We start from the raw sequence: 19,233 nt of genomic DNA, 5'->3' as shown, positions 1-19,233 counted from the left end.
AGCTGTCCCCATACACTTTAATAGGATCCCCTCTTACACACATCAGCTGCCCCCATACACTTTAATAGGATCCCCTCTTACACACATCAGCTGCCCCCATACACTTTAATAGGATCCCCCTCTTACACACATCAGCTGCCCCCATACACTTTAATAGGATCCCCTCTTACACACATCAGCTGTCCCCATACACTTTAATAGGGTCCCCCTCTTACACACATCAGCTGCCCCCATACACTTTAATAGGATCCCCCTCGTACACACATCAGCTGCCCCATACACTTTAATAGGATCCCCCTCGTACACAGATCAGCTGCCCCATACACTTTAATAGGATCCCCCTCGTACACACATCAGCTGCCCCCATACACTTTAATAGGATCCCCCTCTTACACACATCAGCTGCCCCCATACACTTTAATAGGATCCCCCTCGTACACACATCAGCTGCCCCCATACACTTTAATAGGATCCCCCTCTTACACACATCAGCTGCCCCCATACACTTTAATAGGATCCCCCTCTTACACACATCAGCTGCCCCCATACACTTTAATAGGATCCCCCTCTTACACACATCAGCTGCCCCCATACACTTTAATAGGATCCCCTCTTACACACATCAGCTGCCCCCATACACTTTAATAGGATCCCCTCTTACACACATCAGCTGCCCCCATACACTTTAATAGGATCCGCCTCTTACACACATCAGCTGCCCCCATACACTTTAATAGGATCCGCCTCTTACACACATCAGCTGCCCCCATACACTTTAATAGGATCCCCTCTTACACACATCAGCTGTCCCCATACACTTTAATAGGATCCCCCTCTTACACACATCAGCTACCCCCATACACTTTAATAGGATCCCCCTCTTACACACATCAGCTGCCCCCATACACTTTAATAGGATCCCCTCTTACACACATCAGCTGCCCCCATACACTTTAATAGAATCACACTCTTACACACATCAGCTGTCCCCATACACTTTAATAGGATCACCTCTTACACACATCAGCTGCCCCCATACACTTTAATAGGATCCCCCTCTTACACACATCAGCTGTCCCCATACACTTTAATAGGATCTGCCTCTTACACACATCAGCTGCCCCCATACACTTTAATAGGATCCGCCTCTTACACACATCAGCTGCCCCCATACACTTTAATATGATCCCCTCTTACACACATCAGCTGCCCCCATACACTTTAATAGGATCACCCTCTTACACACATCAGCTGCCCCCATACACTTTAATAGGATCCCCCTCTTACACACATCAGCTGCCCCCATACACTTTAATAGGATCCCCCTCTTACACACATCAGCTGCGCCCATACACTTTAATAGGATCCCCCTCTTACACACATCAGCTGCCCCCATACACTTTAATAGGATCCCCCTCTTACACACATCAGCTGCCCCCATACACTTTAATAGGATCCCCTCTTACACACATCAGCTGCCCCCATACACTTTAATAGGGTCCCCCTCTTACACACATCAGCTGCCCCCATACACTTTAATAGGGTCCCCCTCTTACACACATCAGCTGCCCCCATACACTTTAATAGGATCCCCCTCTTACACACATCAGCTGCCCCCATACACTTTAATAGGATCCCCTCTTACACACATCAGCTGCCCCCATACACTTTAATAGGATCCCCTCTTACACACATCAGCTGCCCCCATACACTTTAATAGGATCCCCTCTTACACACATCAGCTGCCCCCATACACTTTAATAGGATCCCCTCTTACACACATCAGCTGCCCCCATACACTTTAATAGGATCCCCTCTTACACACATCAGCTGCCCCCATACACTTTAATAGGGTCCCCCTCTTACACACATCAGCTGCCCCCATACACTTTAATAGGATCCCCTCTTACACACATCAGCTGCCCCCATACACTTTAATAGGATCACCCTCTTACACACATCAGCTGCCCCCATACACTTTAATAGGATCCCCTCTTACACACATCAGCTGCCCCCATACACTTTAATAGGATCCCCCTCTTACACACATAAGCTGTTCCCATACACTTTAATAGGATCCCCCTCTTACTCACATCAGCTGCCCCCATACACTTTAATAGGATCCCCCTCTTACACACATCAGCTGTCCCCATAGAGTTTAATAGGATCCCCCTCTTACACACATCAGCTGCCCCCATACACTTTAATAGGATCCCCCTCTTACACACATCAGCTGCCCCCATAAACTTTAATAGGATCCCCTCTTACACACATCAGCTGTCCCCATACACTTTAATAGGATCCCCTCTTACACACGTAAGCGGCCCCCATACACATTAATAGGATCCCCTCTTACACACATCAGCTGCCCCCATAAACTTTAATAGGATCCCCTCTTACACACATCAGCTGCCCCCATACACTTTAATAGGATCTGCCTCTTACACACATCAGCTGTCCCCATACACTTTAATAGGATCCCCCTCTTACACACATCAGCTGCCCCCATAAACTTTAATAGGATCCCCTCTTACACACATCAGCTGTCCCCATACACTTTAATAGGATCCCCCTCTTACACACATCAGCTGTCCCCATACACTTTAATAGGATCCTCTGCTATTAGCTTTGACAAAACTGCTGCCATCTGGAACGGTTTGGTGTTTCCCCACCGGGCGGATCGTCATTTGTGTTACCGCGCTATTCAGAAAGAATCAGAAAGCAATAACCGCAAGTCCCAACCCGTGAGGTACGAGAACGCCAAAACCGCTCAGGACCGCCTCAAAGGTCTCCTCCCTGCGATCTGGCCGCAGCGTGTAAGAGCTGCACCGAGAGAGCTGCACCGAGAGAGCTGCACCGAGAGAACTGCACCGAGAGAGCTGCACCGAGAGAGCTGCACCGAGAGAACTGCACCGAGAGAGCTGCACCGAGAGAGCTGCACCGAGAGAGCTGCACCGAGAGAGCTGCACCGAGAGAGCTGCACCGAGAGAACTGCACCGAGAGAGCTGCACCGAGAGAGCTGCACCGAGAGAACTGCACCGAGAGAGCTGCACCGAGAGAGCTGCACCGAGAGAGCTGCACCGAGAGAGCTGCACCGAGAGAGCTGCACCGAGAGAGCTGCACCGAGAGAGCTGCACCGAGAGAGCTGCACCGAGAGAGCTGCACCGAGAGAGCTGCACCGAGAGAGCTGCACCGAGAGAGCTGCACCGAGAGAACTGCACCGAGAGAACTGCACCGAGAGAGCTGCACCGAGAGAGCTGCACCGAGAGAGCTGCACCGAGAGAACTGCACCGAGAGAACTGCACCGAGAGAGCTGCACCGAGAGAGCTGCACCGAGAGAGCTGCACCGAGAGAGCTGCACCGAGAGCCGCCTCTCCCTGCACAGAGAGAGCCGCCTCTCCCTGCACAGCGCTCGCAGGCGATATCCCTGCACAGAGAGAGCCGCATCTCCCTGCACAGCGCTCGCAAGCGATATCCCTGCACCGAGAGAGCCGCCTCTCCCTGCACAGCTCTCGCAGGCGATCTCCCTGCACAGCTCTCGCAGGCGATCTCCCTGCACCGAGAGAGCCGCATCTCCCTGCACAGCTCTCGCAGGCGATCTCCCTGCACCGAGAGAGCCGCCTCTCCCTGCACAGCTCTCGCAGGCGATCTCCCTGCACCGAGAGAGCCGCCTCTCCCTGCACAGCGCTCGCAGGCGATATCCCTGCACAGAGAGAGCCGCCTCTCTCTGCACAGCGCTCGCAGGCGATATCCCTGCACAGCTCTCGCAGGCGATCTCCCTGCACCGAGAGAGCCGCATCTCCCTGCACAGCTCTCGCAGGCGATCTCCCTGCACCGAGAGAGCCGCCTCTCCCTGCACAGCTCTCGCAGGCGATCTCCCTGCACCGAGAGAGCCGCCTCTCCCTGCACAGCGCTCGCAGGCGATATCCCTGCACAGAGAGAGCCGCCTCTCTCTGCACAGCGCTCGCAGGCGATATCCCTGCACAGAGAGAGCCGCCTCTCCCTGCACAGCGCTCGCAGGCGATATCCCTGCACAGAGAGAGCCGCCTCTCCCTGCACAGCTCTCGCAGGCGATCTCCCTGCACCGAGAGATCCGCCTCTCCCTGCACAGCTATCGCAGGCGATCTCCCTGCACCGAGAGAGCCGCCTCTCCCTGCACAGCTCTCACACGCGATCTCCCTGCACCGAGAGAGCCGCCTCTCCCTGCACAGCTCTTACAGGGGATCTCCCTGCACCGAGAGAGCCGCCTCTCCCTGCACAGCTCTTACAGGGGATCTCCCTGCACCGAGAGAGCCGCCTCTCCCTGCACAGCTCTTACAGGGGATCTCCCTGCACCGAGAGATCCGCCTCTCCCTGCACAGCGCTCGCAGGCGATATCCCTGCACCGAGAGAGCCGCCTCTCCCTGCACAGCTCTCACAGGCGATCTCCCTGCACAGAGAGAGCCGCCTCTCCCTGCACAGCTCTTACAGGGGATCTCCCTGCACTGAGAGAGCCGCCTCTCCCTACACAGCTCTCACAGGCGATCGCAGTGTTTTTATTGTAGCCGGGGGTCTCTGGAGGTCTGGGGACCCCCCTGCTTCCGACTTACAGTATGGGGTGCCGATATCTCCTGCGCATTTAAATGTCCTGGTCACGTGACGCGGGAGATTTAAACCAAGCAGGGGGGAAACCGGCAGATCTGGGTGACCAAATCTGGACAATAGCTCATTTGTATAATATATAAGAGGGCTACCCCGCTTCAGCTTTGAGATTGTAACGATAGTAGTGTTGGGAAAGGTATGGGTAATGGTAACACACGTATACAGGAAGATCAAGAAAACCCACTTCCGCACTCCATTCCCTAGACTGATTGATATACGGTTGATATTAAAATAAAGGTTTATTGATCATCAATGATAAAAGAATGGGGGTTAAAATCCAACTAAGGGACACACGCATGTGAATCCTACGTGGAGTGCTATCTGCGCTCTGGATTGTAATAAAATCGAAACAAATGAGCGAAATGAAATCAGTGTTTGGGAAGAAGGGGCTGGCGTGCAGCTGGGCCTTTAGTATTGAGGTGTTTCTACGACAGTAATGTATGAGCAGCGACTGAATGAGACATGTAACAGCCTGTGTAAGTGGACTGGCCCCTGGGGCTACCCAACCTGTAAGGGGGGAGGGTGTAGGGTTCCCTCCGAAAGATACCAGATGTATACCCAGTGTGACACCGCACTGTACCAGATGACAGGCACCGGACCTGCAATGGTATATACAGATAGTAATTGTGTAAGGTGTCCTATCACGAGGCTGAACACCGGTGAGGTGGCGACTCTGCTGTAATTGTTAGCAGAGGTACCAGGAGTGCGGTGTGGCTATTAGTATGCCGATGCCCATATTCAGTGGTTGACAAATCACCCAAAAATCTACTCGCCGAACCCCAAAAATCTACTCGCCACCTAGTCTTGCCCCCAAGCCGGCCATGCTTGGGCGGCCATGAGGAGGTCGCCACGGGGTCAAATCCAGTCGCCACGGGCCTGTAGGTGAATGGATTTGTCGAACACTGCCCATATTATAAAAATGGGCTCAACCGCTGGTACTCTACACACTCACACTGAGCAGCGGGGATAGCCCCCGAGTGAAATAATGCTGCTAAACAGTTAGGGTATACACTTACACAGACAGGCTGTCACGTAACGGCGAGGCTGTGAGTATGCCCATATCCATATCAATGAAGGGACTCTACCGAGCACAAACAGGGGGACACGTAACAACAGACTCATCCAAACCTACTGTGAGCAAGAATGGACACCTTCTCTCCTAATCTCCTACTCGAATGAGTCTGGTGCCTTTGCGAGGTCTGACAGCTGATCGCCCGTGCGATGCCGGACGCTGCCACGTCAGCGCCGACCAAGCGCGGGCACGTGAATCGACGACCAAGCGCGTATAGCGTGAGAAACGCTTCCTCAGGGCAGTAATGAGAGGGGGAGGTCCCATAGAAACAGTCAGGTATGTATATATATATATATATATATATATATATATATATATATATATATATATATAATGTGTGTGCTATAACATGTTTCTATTGGTTGATTAACTCCCTCTGGTGGCTGATGTATGTAATGTTCAATACCTAAGTGCTTAAATGGAGGCCCTTATAATCCAAATAAGGGGCCAATTTGTTTGAGGGGGGGGGGGGGGGGACGAATGTAACTACCTCCCTTTAAAGTCTGAGTGAGTATATTAAAACTTCTTTTAAACAAATTGATGAACTAACTGATCCCCCTGTGATGAATATCGCAGAGTAGGAATAAGAGTTGATGAAGTTATTCAACCCTTGGTGGATTCAGACATCCACGCAAGTAAACACTTGAGATGTTGGTGAGTATAAGTACATTGGCAGGAGAGCGTCTGCCCTGATATACAGAGTGGCTTCAAGATATGCTGCAAAAAGGGGGAACAGAGCTAAAATTGATTCCCTAGATTTCATATGGTATAAGATAAGAGAGAGACTTGTAAAGAGGTGTCTACTGAAAGATAAAAGGGCTAAACAAGAACCCATCGTTCAGGCCATTAGGTGACTGCGTGTTTAGGGTGTACACCCATTTGGCCTCTTCTTGCAGTAAAGCGGTGTCCCAATCACCTTGTCTCTGACCTAAAGAAAATTGGTCAATGCCGACAAACTTAATTTTTGTAAGATCTCCCTGGTGACAGTTGTTGATGTGTCTCGCTAGGGGTTTATCGGCTTTGTTACGGACAGAACCGATGTGCTCCAATACCCTTTGTTTTAGGGGATGTCCAGTCTTGCCTACGTAGATTTTTTCCACAGTTACAGACGCCTTGATATATGATACCTGAGCTGAGGCAATTTATGAATTTACAAATTTGGTAGCTTTTAATAGCTCATTTGCCCATGAAACGTAACACATTATCCTGTCAGCATAAAGTAAATCAAAGTTCTACTCACCCCTGCCAGGATGAAGGCCGTCCTCATCACCGTACTCCGCGTCCTTGTCCTCCGTGGGTAGCAACATTACAATGGAAGATGTCACATGGTCATCCTCCTCCTCCTCTATCATCCTCCCTTCTCCTAATGCTCCTCCATCCTCATCACCCTGCATCCTTCTCACCCTCCTCATCATCTTCATCCTACTCCTCCTACCTCCTCATTATCCTCATCCTCCATCCTCCTCATCATCCCCATCCTCTATCCTCCTCAACATCCTCATCATCCATCCCCTTCATCATCCTCCATCATCCTCATCCTCCATCCAAATCATCCTCAATATCCTCACCATCCATGCTCCTCAACATCCTCATCCTCCATTCTCATATCATCCTCCACATTGCCCGGGGCACTGGTGGTTATCAAAGTGGCATGGAGAGGGACGGGGGGGGGGGGGGGGGGGTAGATGCAAGACAGAGAACAGCACTTATCAGTTACTCTACTGTATGTATCCAGGGTTTTGACCAGAAGAACCTATGAAGCGGCTGATATTCATTTGAAATTAGAGGGTGTTATTGAGCGGTGGTTATCTCCGAGGCACCTAGAGGTTGGGCCAGTGCCAGGAGACGATGGAAGCGACCTCTTAGACAGCTTTTAAATAATGCCCTTGTCGTCTCTAGCAGTGTAACAACCTTAAAACAGAGGTCCACACGAGGTGGAAGGCCTGGCTGTACATATCATGGCAGCTCTGTTCTTGGTCAGTATAATGAAGCAGCAGGTTCTGGTGACCTGAAGATGAGCGATAAAACCAGCCAGCAGTAGCGTGAGTGTGACCGAAACTAAGACGAGTGACTGTGCCGGCTGAACAAGTGCTGCTATTCTGCCCGCGGCATTATGACCACCGCCCCCATCCTCTGTTGTTCAACCGCCAACGCCTCAGCATCTTCATCCTTCTTGCCACCTGGGCCAAGCGTACTATCCGGTGCACCGGCATCAGAGCGGCCCCGTCGCACGCTGACGTCAGAGGGCCCGGCGTGGGACAGAGAGAGAGAGGGGAAGAGGCCTGCAGGTGGGGAGAGCCGGGGCCCCGGCAGCAACTGCTTTGTTCCGGCAACCGGGCGCCGCACCGCCACCGAGCCCCCCGCCGTGCCGCCACCGGGTCTGGGACACTTGAACCGGCTGTCCCCCCCCCCCCCCCCGTCCCCTGTCGGTGGCCCTGCGGGTGGGTAGCAGGGGGGGGTTAACCCCCTTCATTACCGTAGCGGTTGTAACCGCTAAACTAATGAAAAGGTTAACTCCTCCCGCAACCCACCGCAAGGCCTAAACACCCACCAAGGGCCAAATACCACCTTCACCCACCACCCCCTGCTACCCACTATAAACCGGGCACTGGTAGTTAACCCCATTCATTGCCTGAGCAGTTAGCCGCTAAGGTAATGAAGCTGCCTGAAAATGTATTTTTACCGCATTGGATTTAAGTCGGGGGTCTCCGGAGCCGGTATTAATGTGTATCAGCTCCGGAGACGCCCCCCCCCCGGCATCAAGTCTCACTCTCAAATCCCATAACGCCGCCCTTGGGGGTGACGAGATGAGATCAATGATGAACTCGCTACAGCTCAACCCACGTTACAGCGCGGATCCACTTATAGCGCGGTGCCAGCGTGGCTCCCACTTTTCGTATTTATGAAGACTTTACAACACGATTATTGGCGTCTTAAATACTTTATTGTACGACGCATACAATGGTACCTTATTTCTAACGCTTTCCGCTTATAGCGCGATGTGATTCTAGGGACCCCAAGCCCAGCGTTATAAGGGGGTTGAGCTGTGTTTCGGAGCCGCAATGAGATTCTCGCGGTTACTAGAATAGCGTGACTTTATCAAAATGGCGGGTTTTTGCGGTTTGGCAGCTCCCGCTCGGTGTGTTTGAGCAGGAGCGAGATGGGTCGGGGAAATGCAGTCCCCCGTACGAGTTTGGCAGGTCATCAAGGCTTTCTGAACCTTTCCAAATGATCCGGGAACTGCTCATAAACCTCGATGAGTTGGTTATCAAACCTACCAGAAGAGGCCCCTAAGTGATAGAGGGAGACTCGTGAAGCTTCTGCTGTCCACGAATTAGTGTGAGGAAGGTGGTGGTGGTGGATGCTATGCTCAACTGATGGAGAAATGATCCCCGTGTAGTATCAGTGAAACACAGATTGATGATGTTTCCACCAACAAATCCACCACAGGTCCACCAACACCAGTGTCCAGTCTCCAACCCCCGAAATCCACCACCAGTGTTACCACCTGAAACTTGCCGGACAAAGTACCAACATAACAGTCATATGTCGGGATGGGTATGGATGAGGGAGCCTGGCTGAAGCAAGAGATTGGATATTGCAAGACCACGTCAAGAAATGAAGGAGAGAAAGTCTGGCTGTGGCCCTGTGCAACATATACTAGTGCCAGCCGACTCCGACCCTTCACTGTGTCACTCTGCGGGGGGAGGGACAGACTCATAGCTCCCTTCTGTCTGTGTCACTGTGTCACCCTGCGGGGGGAGGGACAGGCTCATAGCTCCCATCTGTCTGTGTCACTGTGTCACCCTGCGGGGGAGGGACAGACTCATAGCTCCCTTCTGTCTGTGTCACTGTGTCACCCTGCGGGGGGAGGGACAGGCTCATAGCTCCCTTCTGTCTGTGTCACTGTGTCACCCTGCGGGGGGAGGGACAGACTCATAGCTCCCTTCTGTCTGTGTCACTGTGTCACCCTGCGGGGGAAGGGACAGACTCATAGCTCCCTTCTGTCTGTGTCACTGTGTCACCCTGCGGGGGAGGGACTAACTCATAGCTCCCTTCTGTCTGTGTCACTGTGTCACCCTGCAGGGGGAGGGACAGACTCATAGCTCCCTTCTGTCTGTGTCACTGTGTCACCCTGCGGGGGGGAGGGACAGACTCATAGCTCCCTTCTGTCTGTGTCACTGTCACCCTGCGGGGGGAGGGACAGACTCATAGCTCCCTTCTGTCTGTGTCACTGTGTCACCCTGCGGGGGGAGGGACAGACTCATAGCTCCCCTCTGTCTGTGTCACTGTGTCACCCTGCGGGGGGGAGGGACAGGCTCATAGCTCCCTTCTGTCTGTGTCACTGTGTCACCCTGCGGGGGAGGGACAGACTCATAGCTCCCTTCTGTCTGTGTCACTGTGTCACCCTGCGGGGGGAGGGACAGACTCATAGCTCCCTTCTGTCTGTGTCACTGTGTCACCCTGCGGGGGGGAGGGACAGACTCATAGCTCCGTTCTGTCTGTGTCACTGTGTCACCCTGCGGGGGGAGGGACAGACTCATAGCTCCCTTCTGTCTGTGTCACTGTGTCATCCTGCGGGGGAGGGACAGACTCATAGCTCCCTTCTGTCTGTGTCACTGTGTCACCCTGCGGGGGGGAGGGACAGACTCATAGCTCCCTTCTGTCTGTGTCACTGTGTCACCCTGCGGGGGGAGGGACAGACTCATGGCTCCCTCCTGTCTGTGTCGCTGTGTCACCCTGCGGGGGAGGGACAGACTCATAGCTCCCTTCTGTCTGTGTCACTGTGTCACCCTGCGGGGGGAGGGACAGACTCATAGCTCCCTTCTGTCTGTGTCACTGTGTCACCCTGCGGGGGGAGGGACAGACTCATAGCTCCCTTCTGTCTGTGTCACTGTGTCACCCTGCGGGGGGAGGGAGAGGCTCATAGCTCCCTTTTGTCTGTGTCACTGTGTCACCCTGCGGGGGGAGGGACAGGCTCATAGCTCCCTTCTGTCTGTGTCACTGTGTCACCCTGCGGGGGGAGGGACAGGCTCATAGCTCCCTTCTGTCTGTGTCACTGTGTCACCCTGCGGGGGGAGGGAGAGGCTCATAGCTCCCTTTTGTCTGTGTCACTGTGTCACCCTGCGGGGGGAGGGACAGGCTCATAGCTCCCTTCTGTCTGTGTCACTGTGTCACCCTGCGGGGGGAGGGACAAGCTCATAGCTCCCTTCTGTCTGTGTCACTGTGTCACAGTGCGAGGGGAGGGACAGACTCATAGCTCCCTTCTGTCTCTGTCACTGTGTCACCCTGCGGGGGGAGGGACAGACTCATAGCTCCCTTCTGTCTGTGTCACTGTGTCACCCTGCGGGGGGAGGGACAGGCTCATAGCTCCCTTCTGTCTGTGTCACTGTGTCACCCTGCGGGGGGAGGGACAGGCTCATAGCTCCCTTCTGTCTGTGTCACTGTGTCACCCTGCGGGGGGAGGGACAGGCTCATAGCTCCCTTCTTTCTGTGTCACTGTGTCACCCTGCGGGGGGAGGGACAGGCTCATAGCTCCCTTTTGTCTGTGTCATTGTGTCACCCTGCGGGGGGAGGGACAGACTCATAGCTCCCTTCTGTCTGTGTCACTGTGTCACCCTGCGGGGGGAGGGACAGACTCATAGCTCCCTTCTGTCTCTGTCACTGTGTCACCCTGCGGGGGGAGGGACAGACTCATAGCTCCCTTCTGTCTGTGTCACTGTGTCACCCTGCGGGGGGAGGGACAGACTCATAGCTCCCTTCTGTCTGTGTCACTGTGTCACCCTGCGGGGGGAGGGACAGACTCATAGCTCCCTTCTGTCTGTGTCACTGTGTCACCCTGCGGGGGGAGGGACAGACACATAGCTCCCTTCTGTCTGTGTCACCCTGCAGGGGGAGGGACAGACTCATAGCTCCCTTCTGTCTGTGTCACTGTGTCACCCTGTGGGGGGAGGGACAGACTCATAGTTCCCTTCTGTCTGTGTCTCTGTGTCACCCTGCGGGGGGAGGGACAGACTCATAGTTCCCTTCTGTCTGTGTCTCTGTGTCACCCTGCGGGGGGAGGGACAGACTCATAGCTCCCTTCTGTCTGTGTCACCCTGCGGGGGGAGGGACAGACTCATAGCTCCCTTCTGTCTGTGTCACTGTGTCACCCTGCGGGGGAGGGATAGACTCATAGCTCCCTTCTGTCTGTGTCACTGTGTCACCCTGCGGGGGGAGGGACAGACTCATAGCTCCCTTCTATCTGTGTCACTGTGTCAGCCTGCGGGGGGAGGGACAGACTCATAGCTCCCTTCTGTCTGTGTCACTGTGTCACCCTGCGGGGGGAGGGACAGACTCATAGCTCCCTTCTGTCTGTGTCACTGTGTCACCCTGCGGGGGGGAGGGACAGTCTCATAGCTCCCTTCTGTCTGTGTCACTGTGTCACCCTGCAGGGGGAGGGACAGACTCATAGCTCCCTTCTGTCTGTGTCACTGTGTCACCCTGCGGGGGGAGGGACAGACTCATAGCTCCCTTCTATCTGTGTCACTGTATCACACTGCGGGGGGAGGGACAGACTCATAGCTCCCGTCTGTCTTTGTCACTGTGTCACCCTGCGGGGGGAGGGACAGACTCATAGCTCCCTTCTGTCTGTGTCACTGTGTCACCCTGCGGGGGGAGGGACAGACTCATAGCTCCCTTCTGTCTGTGTCACTGTGTCACCCTGCGGGGGGAGGGACAGACTCATAGCTCCCTTCTGTCTGTGTCACTGTGTCACCCTGCGGGGGGAGGGACAGACTCATAGCTCCCTTCTGCCTGTGTCACTGTGTCACCCTGCGGGGGGAGGGACAGACTCATAGCTCCCTTCTGTCTGTGTCACTGTGTCACCCTGCGGGGGGAGGGACAGACTCATAGCTCCCTTCTGTCTGTGTCACTGTGTCACCCTGCGGGGGGAGGGACAGACTCATAGCTCCCTTCTGTCTGTGTCACGGTGTCACCCTACGGGGGGGGGGGGGGGGGAGGGACAGACTCATTGCTCCCTTCTGTCTGTGTCACTGTGTCACCCTGCGGGGGGAGGGACAGACTCATAGCTCCCTTCTGTCTGTGTCACTGTGTCACCCTGCGGGGAGGGACAGACTCATAGCTCCCTTCTGTCTGTGTCACTGTGTCACCCTGCGGGGGGAGGGACAGACTCATAGCTCCCTTCTGTCTGTGTCACTGTGTCACCCTGCGGGGGAGGGACAGACTCATAGCTCCCTTCTGTCTGTGTCACTGTGTCACCCTGCGGGGGAGGGACAGTCTCATAGCTCCCTTCTGTCTGTGTCACTGTGTCACCCTGCGGGGGAGGGACAGACTCATAGCTCCCTTCTGTCTGTGTCACTGTGTCAGCCTGCGGGGGGAGGGACAGACTCATAGCTCCCTTCTGTCTGTGTCACTGTGTCACCCTGCGGGGGGAGGGACAGACTCATAGCTCCCTTCTGTCTGTGTCACTGTATCACCCTGCGGGGGGAGGGACAGACTCATAGCTCCCTTCTGTCTGTGTCACTGTGACACCCTGCGGAGGGAGGGACAGACTCATAGCTCCCTTCTGTCTGTGTCACCCTGCGGGGGAGGGACAGACTCATAGCTCCCTTCTGTCTGTGTCACTGTGTCACCCTGCGGGGGGAGGGACAGTCTCATAGCTCCCTTCTGTCTGTGTCACTGTATCACCCTGCGGGGGGAGGGACAGACACATAGCTCCCTTCTGTCTGTGTCACTGTATCACCCTGCGGGGGAGGGACAGGCTCATAGCTCCCTTCTGTCTGTGTCACTGTATCACCCTGCGGGGGGAGGGGGAGGCTCATAGCTCCCTTCTGTCTGTGTCACTGTGTCACCCTGCGGGGGGAGGGACAGACTCATAGCTCCCTTCTGTCTGTGTCACTGTGTCACCCTGCGGGGGGAGGGACAGACTCATAGCTCCCTTCTGTCTGTGTCACTGTGTCACCCTGCGGGGGAGGGACAGGCTCATAGCTCCCTTCTGTCTGTGTCACTGTGTCACCCTGCGGGGGGAGGGACAGACTCATAGCTCCCTTCTGTCTGTGTCACTGTGTCACCCTGCGGGGGGAGGGGGAGGCTCATAGCTCCCTTCTGTCTGTGTCACTGTATCACCCTGCGGGGGGAGGGGGAGGCTCATAGCTCCCTTCTGTCTGTGTCACTGTGTCACCCTGCGGGGGGAGGGACAGACTCATAGCTCCCTTCTGTCTGTGTCACTGTGTCACCCTGCGGGGGGAGGGACAGACTCATAGCTCCCTTCTGTCTGTGTCACTGTATCACCCTGCGAGGGGAGGGACAGACTCATAGCTCCCTTCTGTCTGTGTCACTGTGTCACCCTGCGGGGGGAGGGACAGACTCATAGCTCCCTTCTGTCTGTGTCACTGTATCACCCTGCGGGGGGAGGGACAGACTCATAGCTCCCTTCTGTCTGTGTCACTGTGTCACCCTGCGGGGGAGGGACAGACTCATAGCTCCCTTCTGTCTGTGTCACTGTGTCACCCTGCGGGGGAGGGACAGACTCATAGCTCCCTTCTGTCTGTGTCACTGTGTCACCCTGCGGGGGGAGGACAGACTCATAGCTCCCTTCTGTCTGTGTCACTGTGTCACCCTGCGGGGGAGGGACAGACTCATAGCTCCCTTCTGTCTGTGTCACTGTGTCACCCTGCGGGGGAGGGACAGACTCATAGCTCCCTTCTGTCTGTGTCACTGTGTCACCCTGCGGGGGGGAGGGACAGACTCATAGCTCCCTTCTGTCTGTGTCACTGTGTCACCCTGCGGGGGAGGGACAGGCTCATAGCTCCCTTCTGTCTGTGTCACTGTGTCACCCAGCGGGGGGAGGGACAGACTCATAGCTCCCTTCTGTCTGTGTCACTGTGTCACCCTGCTGGGGGAGGGACAGACACATATCTCCCTTCTGTCTGTGTCACTGTGTCACCCTGCGGGGGGGGGGACAGACTCATACCTCCCTTCTGTCTGTGTCACTGTGTCAAGCTGCGGGGGGAGGGACAGGCTCATAGCTCCCTTCTGTCTGTGTCACTGTGTCACCCTGCGGGGGGAGGGACAGACTCATAGCTCCCTTCTGTCTGTGTCACTGTGTCACCCTGCGGGGGGAGGGACAGACACATAGCTCCCTTCTGTCTGTGTCACTGTGTCACCCTGCGGGGGGAGGGACAGTCTCATAGCTCCCTTCTGTCTGTGTCACTGTGTCACCCTGCGGGGGGAGGGATAGACTCATAGCTCCCTTCTGTCTGTGTCACTGTGTCACCCTGCGGGGGGAGGGACAGACTTATAGCTCCCTTCTGTCTGTGTCACTGTGTCACCCTGCGGGGGGAGGGACAGGCTCATAGCTCCCTTCTGTCTGTGTCACTGTGTCACCCTGCGGGGGGAGGGACAGACTCATAGCTCCCTTCTGTCTGTGTCACTGTATCACCCGGCGGGGGGAGGGACAGGCTCATAGCTCCCTTCTGTCTGTGTCACTGTGTCACCCTGCGGGGGAGGGACAGACTCATAGCTCCCTTCTGTCTGTGTCACTGTGTCACCCTGCGGGGGAGGGACAGGCTCATAGCTCCCTTCTGTCTGTGTCACTGTGTCACCCTGCGGGGGGAGGGACAGACTCATAGCTCCCTTCTGTCTGTGTCACTGTGTCACCCTGCGGGGGGAGGGACAGACTCATAGCTCCCTTCTGTCTGTGTCACTGTGTCACCCTGCGGGGGGAGGGACAGTCTCATAGCTCCCTTCTGTCTGTGTCACTGTGTCACCCTGCGGGGGGAGGGACAGAATCATAGCTCCCTTCTGTCTGTGTCACCCTGCGGGGGAGGGACAGACTCATAGCTCCCTTCTGTCTGTGTAACTGTGTCACCCTGCGGGGGGAGGGGCAGTCTCATAGCTCCCTTCTGTCTGTGTCACTGTGTCACCCTGCGGGGGAGGGACAGACTCATAGCTCCCTTCTGTCTGTGTCACTGTATCACCCTGCGGGGGGAGGGACAGACTCGTAGCTCCCTTCTGTCTGTGTCACTGTGTCACCCTGCGGGGGAGGGACAGACTCATAGCTCCCTTCTGTCTGTGTCACTGTGTCACCCTGCGGGGGGAGGGACAGACTCATAGCTCCCTTCTGTCTGTGTCACCCTGCGGGGGGAGGGACAGTCTCATAGCTCCCTTCTGTCTGTGTCACTGTGTCACCCTGCGGGGGAGGGACAGACTCATAGCTCCCTTCTGTCTGTGTCACTGTGTCACCCTGCGGGGGAGGGACAGACTCATAGCTTCTTCTTGTCACCTACCCGTGTCCACTTCCGTTTCCGTTACCGGGTTTGGTGTCGGGGGTCCCAGGTCATACTCGGCAGTAACGTTCGGCTGCTCCTCTACCTCACACCTCCAGCGCCCATGGTTCTTCCTACTTGTGGGGTGCAGGTAGAAGAGGGCACTCTGCTGACCCGGTCGGGTCCCACGGAGTACCCCGTCTAATGACCATCGGAAGGTGACATTGCGCTGGTGACGAACTTCCGTTCCTGGGCAGAGACGGCAGAAGAGGGCACTGCCAGTCCTAGAGACTCCTGCAGTCTCAGTGACGTGAGAGAGGGTGAGCGTGGGGGTAACCGCGCAGCCTGGGGGGAGAGAGGGAAGCAGTGGGAGTGTACGGGGAGGAAGAGGGCCTGAGAGACAGAGCACATTATGTAGTGTATATATATATATACATATATACACACTGTATATAGTATGTGTGTGTGTTTGCCAAATATATACACACACACACACACACACACACACACACACACACACACACACACACACACACACACACACACACACACACACACACACACACACACACACACACACACACACACACACACATATATACAGTGTGGCTTACCTTTTGTTCCATGTATATAGACACTGAATAAAACCATTAACAGCAACATCTTTTTCTGTCTCTCTCTTTGTCTTCCTCTGTCTCTTCCTCTCCCTCTGTCTCTGTTTTCCTCTGCCTCTCCCTCCCTCTATCCCTCTGCCTCTCCCTCCCTCTATCCCTCTGCCTCTCCCTCCCTCTATCCCTCTGCCTCTCCCTCCCTCTATCCCTCTGCCTCTCCCTCCCTCTATCCCTCTGCCTCTCCCTGTCTCTCGCCTGTCTGTCTGCCTGTGTCTGTCTCTTTCCCTCTCTCTCACTCTCCCCATCCTCTCTCAGGAAGAGATGAGAGAGCGGAACAAGCTGTGTCTTATCACTAACGAGCAGTCCTAATTAATGTCATAGAAATATATATATATATATATATATACATATACCCTGAACCATCTACACTATCAAGGATACCTTATGTAGTTGTTACATCTACTATATATTTCTGAAAGCACTGTATGTCTGCTTGGCCTGTGTTCCTAGCGGCAATCTCATTGGTCCCTTGGCCCGCCCGCCCCCGCACACCTCTCATTGGCCTGAGGCAGAGTGACGGGCCAAAAGACACACAGGGACACACACACACAGACACACACACACACACACACACACACACACACACACACACACACACACACACACACACACACACACACACACACACACACACACACACACACACACACACACACACACACACACACACACACACACACACACACACACACACACATATATACAGTGTGGCTTACCTTTTGTTCCATGTATATAGACACTGAATAAAACCATTAACAGCAACATCTTTTTCTGTCTCTCTCTTTGTCTTCCTCTGTCTCTTCCTCTCCCTCTGTCTCTGTTTTCCTCTGCCTCTCCCTCCCTCTATCCCTCTGCCTCTCCCTCCCTCTATCCCTCTGCCTCTCCCTCCCTCTATCCCTCTGCCTCTCCCTCCCTCTATCCCTCTGCCTCTCCCTCCCTCTATCCCTCTGCCTCTCCCTGTCTCTCGCCTGTCTGTCTGCCTGTGTCTGTCTCTTTCCCTCTCTCTCACTCTCCCCATCCTCTCTCAGGAAGAGATGAGAGAGCGGAACAAGCTGTGTCTTATCACTAACGAGCAGTCCTAATTAATGTCATAGAAATATATATATATATATATATACATATACCCTGAACCATCTACACTATCAAGGATACCTTATGTAGTTGTTACATCTACTATATATTTCTGAAAGCACTGTATGTCTGCTTGGCCTGTGTTCCTAGCGGCAATCTCATTGGTCCCTTGGCCCGCCCGCCCCCGCACACCTCTCATTGGCCTGAGGCAGAGTGACGGGCCAAAAGACACACAGGGACACACACACACAGACACACACACACACACACACACACACACACACACACACACACACACACACACACACACACACACACACACACACACACACACACACACACACACACACACACACACACACACACACACACACACACTGTGTCCTCTCTGTCCTCTCCCCCCCCATCACACTCACCTCCCTCTCCACTCACCTCCCTCCACCTCCCGCTCCACTCACCTCCCTCTCCACTCACCTCCCTCCCGCTCAACTCCCTCCACCTCCCGCTCCACTCACCTCCCTCTCCACTCACCTCCCGCTCCACTCACCTCCCCGGCGCGGGGACAGGCAGTGGGCAGGCCAGCCTGCCGCTGCCTCCACTCACCTCTCGCTCCCTCCACTCACCTCCCGCTCCCTCCACTCACCTCCCCGGCGCGGGGACAGGCAGTGGGCAGGGCAGCCTGCCGCTGCCTCCATTCACCTCCCGCTCCCTCCACTCACCTCCCGCTCCCTCCACTCACCTCCCCGGCGCGGGGACAGGCAATGGGCAGGGCAGCCTGCCGCTGCCTCCACTCACCTCCCGCTCCCTCCACTCAACTCCCGCTCCCTCCACTCACCTCCCGCTCCACTCACCTCCCCGGCGCGGGGACAGGCAGTGGCCAGGGCAGCCTGCCGCTGCCTCCACTCACCTCCCGCTCCCTCCACTCACCTCCCGCTCCCTCCACTCACCTCCCGCTCCCTCCACTCACCTCCCGCTCCCTCCACTCACCTCCTGCTCCACTCACCTCCCTGGCGCGGGGACAGGCAGTGGGCAGGGCAGCCTGCCGCTGCCTCCACTCACCTCCCGCTCCCTCCACTCAGCTCCCGCTCCCTCCACTCACCTCCCACTCACCTCCCTCCCGCTCACCTCCCTGGCGCAGGGACAGGCATTGGCCAGGGCAGCCTACCGCTGCCACGCGGCACCTAAGATGGCGGCGGACGGAAGGACCCCTTCCTCCCTCGCGGACTAACTAACATGGCGGCGGCCAGAAGGAGAGGTGTGTGTGTGTGTGTGTGTGTGTCACAGCGTGACAGTGTGTGTGTGTCTGTGTGCGTGTGTTACACTGTGTCTCAGACACTGTAGAGTGGGGACTGGAGCTACACATGGGGGGGGGGGGTCAGGAGCGGAGAAAGATACAGGGGGAGTGGAGAGGAGGGACCCGTCAATTTAAAGCAAACCAACCCCCCTCCTGTCCACTGTCACCCCCCCTCCTGTCCACTGTCACCCCCCCTCCTGTCCACTGTCACCCCCC

At 55.4% G+C, this 19,233-nt stretch overlaps 1 protein-coding gene across 1 annotated transcript in view; it reads right to left on the bottom strand.

The window, feature by feature from the left end:
- Positions 1 to 19,233, bottom strand: part of LOC142483196 (uncharacterized) — a 108,805-nt gene that overhangs the window by 75,584 nt on the left and 13,988 nt on the right. The window contains exon 3 of the mRNA XM_075583263.1: positions 16,003 to 16,326. Within this exon, the coding sequence (XP_075439378.1) occupies positions 16,003 to 16,326 (324 nt within the window). The remainder of the gene's footprint in view (positions 1 to 16,002; positions 16,327 to 19,233) is intronic.

The sequence above is a fragment of the Ascaphus truei genome, unplaced genomic scaffold (genome assembly GCF_040206685.1).
Source record: "Ascaphus truei isolate aAscTru1 unplaced genomic scaffold, aAscTru1.hap1 HAP1_SCAFFOLD_306, whole genome shotgun sequence".
Lineage (NCBI taxonomy): Eukaryota > Metazoa > Chordata > Amphibia > Anura > Ascaphidae > Ascaphus > Ascaphus truei.
The sequence above is the reverse complement of the archived record's forward strand: the minus strand, read 5'-3'. Positions and strand labels throughout refer to the sequence as shown.